The sequence below is a fragment of the Monosiga brevicollis genome, genomic scaffold, assembly GCF_000002865.3.
Source record: "Monosiga brevicollis MX1 MONBRscaffold_9 genomic scaffold, whole genome shotgun sequence".
In the NCBI taxonomy this organism is placed as follows: domain Eukaryota; class Choanoflagellata; order Craspedida; family Salpingoecidae; genus Monosiga; species Monosiga brevicollis.
The window spans coordinates 807,896-812,187 of NW_001865046.1; the positions used below are offsets into that span (position 1 = coordinate 807,896).

At 56.1% G+C, this 4,292-nt stretch overlaps 2 protein-coding genes across 2 annotated transcripts; one reads left to right on the forward strand and one right to left on the reverse strand.

The window, feature by feature from the left end:
• Positions 1–251: 251 nt before the first annotated feature.
• On the forward strand, positions 252–2,555 carry MONBRDRAFT_25254 (uncharacterized protein; the record flags this gene model as incomplete). The annotated part of the gene is made up of 12 exons (XM_001745502.1): positions 252–368; positions 484–591; positions 734–790; positions 863–910; positions 1,010–1,106; positions 1,217–1,263; positions 1,429–1,479; positions 1,572–1,607; positions 1,863–1,967; positions 2,057–2,169; positions 2,255–2,333; positions 2,412–2,555. The coding sequence occupies 12 exons, from the start codon at positions 252–254 to the stop codon at positions 2,553–2,555; spliced, it is 1,002 nt and encodes a 333-aa protein (XP_001745554.1).
• A 672-nt stretch (positions 2,556–3,227) lies between these two features.
• On the reverse strand, positions 3,228–4,292 carry MONBRDRAFT_36989 (uncharacterized protein). The gene has a single exon (XM_001745650.1). The coding sequence runs from the start codon at positions 4,266–4,268 to the stop codon at positions 3,471–3,473; it is 798 nt and encodes a 265-aa protein (XP_001745702.1). The 5' UTR covers positions 4,269–4,292; the 3' UTR covers positions 3,228–3,470.

A 4,292-nucleotide genomic window follows, 5' to 3' on the forward strand; every position in this document is an offset into this window, starting at 1 on the left:
TGAGAGAGAGAGAGAGAGAGGCGAGCGAGCGAGAGAGAGAAAGAGAGAGAGAGAGAGAGAGAGAGAGAGAGAGAGAGCGAGAACGAGAGTGTGTGTGGTGCAGATTGTCAGATAAAATAGATGAGCTGGGCTGTTGCTGTGTGGTGACCAAGGACATTGTCAAAGAGGCGTAGCGCAGCTCTGTATAGGGCGGTGGGTGCCCGGGGGGTTGTTGTTGTTGTTGGTGTTGCTCGTATTGGCCGTCATCAACCATGGCGTCGTCGAGTGGGCGACGGCCACCGGCTTTTGATTCGGACGAGTACATTACCATTGCCACGGCTCAGGCGCTGGCGCAGGGGGCGGTACAAATGCAATGCATGTCCATCAAGGTGCGTTGAGCTGCTTGTGCGGAGACTGACGCCTCGGCGCGAGGCCATACGCGGTGGCCTCACCTCGCCATGTTATTTTGCCCCCCCCCCTCCCGTCGTGATGGCGGGGACGCAGGAAGCTCGTCAGGCTGGGAGTGAAGGTGCCTATTTGACTCTGGACGCCATTCAATCCATGGCTCGAGCTGCTTTCCGCTCCGGACACCTGCGCAAAGAAGAGGCCAAGGTTTGTTTGATCGTGCCGACAGCTGCCCCATGAGCACCGTGTCCAAGGCACGCCACAGAGCCTTCAAGTTGCAGATTGGCCTGCAAAGCTGTCAAACTGCATTGCTGCTCGTCAAACAGCTCAGATGCTTATGTTAAATTAGAAACTCTTCAACGCACCGCGTGACGAGGGCATTTACATTGAGGCCTCAACACTTCAGGTCAGATGCCTGCTCACACCTCCCCCGGTCCAGCCATGATGCTCACCTTCCACTTTAAACCTTGCTTCTCAGTCGATCGGGCAAGCAGCAGTCGACGGTGGATACATGACAGCCGAGCAGGTCGGCCCATCGAGCCTTTTCACTGCACTGCCAGCCGCACCAGTTGCGACCGCACTGTCTCTCATGTTGCACCCATATGGCATTGTCTGCAATACCCAGGCACGGGTACTGCACACTTCGCGAGAGCCATTATATTTGGAGATCCGCAGCGCCTCCAACAAAGCCGAGGATCTCTATCTCGCCATCGGCGACCTTCGTGAGTTCGTGGCCCCTACGCTGCATTGCGCTCCTCCCGGTCTTTAGGCAGGCAGATTTGATCAAGAGTCCTGTCGCCCTTGGATGCTGATTCGCCTCCGCTGTTTCCAGGAGCCCGCGAAGATGATACGGCATATGGCTTTCCCACAGAAGACGAGGTACATGATGATCGCGCAACTCTGTATGCACCCAGCAAACTGTTGATGTTGCCAGCGCAAAAGCTCAAGACATGAAGCCTTCCTCCGGGCACCGTGTCTGGAAGCGACACATGACCTATTTCCTCATGCGCGCTACACTCCTCACCGCTTGGTTCACAGTCACAGTCACGGCCTCAGCAGAGCCTATACGATCAACTTCCCGCCGGCATGACTCAAGTATGTCAACAAGCGGCCCACATGGCCTCCGCTGAGCCTTGCTTCGCTGCGCATGCCTTGGCTTATAAATTGCGTGCAACCATCTGGCTCAGGGGCATTACGAGACGCTGCCCTCCGAGCTGGCCACGGTACGGCTCTGATGCCACAGCTGCCACCTTTTGCGCCTCACGCAAGCTGTACTAGCACCATTTCACGTCATTTTGCCGATAGGGTGTCTATGATCCACTGCCAAGTGATCACACTGTTACGGTGGGCTCTGTTTCCTGCTTCTTTTGGTTTCACTTCTTGCCAGCTTTTGAGGGGTTGGGAGGGGGGTCGTCCGAGTTGGAAATGCCTCACTTGCTCATTGGGTCACTTTCATCAATGCTGGCACCAATGGATAGCAGCGATCAGCCTCGCAGAGCATGCCCGGAACGCTAAAACCGGGACGCGGTCTCTTTGACAGCAACTTGAAAACGGCCTCACTCACGCCCGAAAGCATTCGCTTGGTATGTTGCCTCGCCTGCATTTGCATTTTCCAGCATGTGGCCCATTGGCTCTGGGCTCTCTGACAAGCAGACGTTTTGATTCTCCACAGTCCTTGCTTCAAGGAGATCTCGGCCCGCTGAAAATGGCTCTGAAGGAAGAAAACAAAGAAAAGCGGCGGCGGCAAAAGGAGCTGGCTCGGCAGCAAAAGGAACAAGTTCAAAAGTAGGAGAGCACACAGTTGCCTCTCTGCAAGCAAACGTAGTATGGCGATGCCGTCTGGTCTAACAAGCAACCTATATTGGTCTAGGTTGGCTCGTGAGGAGGCCGAGCAGCGTCGGCTGGCCCAACAGGATGCCAAAGGCAAGGAGTGGGCCGTGCTCATGCATGTTTAGGAGCTCATTCAGATTCTGGGCTTGATGCAGGGCTGACCTTTGTCTTCCTTTCTGGTGCATGCGAGCCTAGAGGATCGCCGACGCCAAAAACAGCAGGAGAAAGCTCTTCGACAGGCAGCTGAGGAGGCCAAGAACATATGCGCAAGGCGGAAGGAGCGAAAACATCCCAGCCGCCAGAAGAGTCTGTCAGCCCGAAAGGCGAGCGGCGGCGTCTGAGTACATCTGGAAGTAAATCCGAGGCTCGACGACGGCAGGCGGAGCTTGCGGGCCAAGCTGCGCGCGCAGGCCGAGGCATCACGGGGGATGGATTACGACGAAGCACGCGCTCGATGGCGTGCGGAGCCCTTGCACATGCGCTTCAAGGTGTGGTGGCTGTTGTTGATAGCATTTTGAAGCCGTGCTTTGAGTGAGTCGCCGTGCTTCGAGTTGCCTAATTCATGGCTTTGTCGCCACCTGCCAGGCTCTCAAGGACATTGAGGACAAGCACGATGGATATCTGAGTATGAAAAAGGATGATTTCATTGTGCTATTGCAGGATGTACGTTTTGTTTGCCAGTCGGTGCCAATGCACGGGAGAATGCAAGCCATTCACACTAACATTGTGCTCATGCCGTATGCTTATCCTGCTTGTCTCACGCGCGCCCTGCATGCTTCACTTGCTTGTGACGGCGACTATGGTTGTACCAAGCAGGCGCAGGGAGATGGCGGATTATGCGTGGGCCTCAATCTGTTGAGTGGCGCGCGAGGCATGGTGTACTTGCATCGCCTGATACCTGCAGCGGCACATGATTGAGAGAGCTTCCTCACCGCGGGTCGGGGTGTCAATGCTCCAAGCATGCCCCTCACGTTCCCACGGCGATGAATGCGCAGAGGCAAAGACAAGAGTTTGAAAAGTTTATTTTTTAATTGACACTTGGGAACACATCGGAGTGATGATGCACAAACACAATGGAAAATCGATTCACCCGTGTGCGGCGAATGCAAGTCCCGACGGGCTGGGCTGTTAATGATGCGAAGGCAGTCAGAAGATGCCTTGGTCTTGACCGAAAGGAAAAATGTTGCGAAGCTGTCAGTCAAAAAGGTGCGAGCGCGCGCGCGCGCGTGTGTGTGTGTGTGGAGCTCGAGTTGGGCTTAGATATCCGCGAGCAACTGATGAACGCTCTTGGGTTTGCTTGACATGGTTTTGTACTGAGGATGCAGGCCATACGCAGCCATGTAAGATTCGAGGGAGTAAGAGGGGAGACTGTTTGAGCGGCGGCCACGTTTGGCATTGAGGTTGACCTCTGCCTGTACGGCAGCGCGCAGTTCCTTGACGCCTTCCCTTTCAAAGCCGAGGAGGCGTACATCTTCGAGCTTTGTCAAATGCCCGATGACACGCGTGTGCACGGCATCAAGGCGATCGATGGCTCGGTCCATGTCGTCAGCAAGTGCCAAGGGTTCTGAAGTGTCGTGCTTGATTGAGATGGGGCTCGTCTTGAGCTCGCCTTGGAAGACTGCTTTGGCTGATCTTGGAGCCCGGGTGTCGGGTTGGTGGGCATTGCGGCAGCTTTGCAGTGCCTTGTCGGCCAGCATGGCCTTGAAGCAGAACCGGTCGACCTTGGCGCGGCGGGGGACAGCCATGTTTCGTTGCCCGGCCTGCATTGTCGGGCCCAGGTCGACATTCAGCGGTTGCGTTGCGCATTTGGGACGGGAGTGAGGCTCTGCGCTCTCGATGACGCCCTCCGAGTCTGAGTCGGCTTCAGCGACGGGCGGTGGGAGAAAGGGGAAGTTGAGGATTGGCTTCTCGTTCAAGAATTTCTGCCGGATCTCTTCTCGGTGCTCAGGAAGGTCTTCGCGAGGAAAGCGCCCTCGAACGAGCGCCACCAGGCGCGTGGCTTCATCGAGATGAGCGGGCTTTTGCCAAGCTTTGACCGAGGAGCGGGTATCCATTGGCGCGCACTCACATCGCAGCTC

Excerpts from the sequence above, each read along its gene's own strand:
- MONBRDRAFT_36989 (XM_001745650.1), bottom strand. The coding sequence starts at position 4,268 with ATGGATACCCGCTCCTCGGTCAAAGCTTGGCAAAAGCCCGCTCATCTC.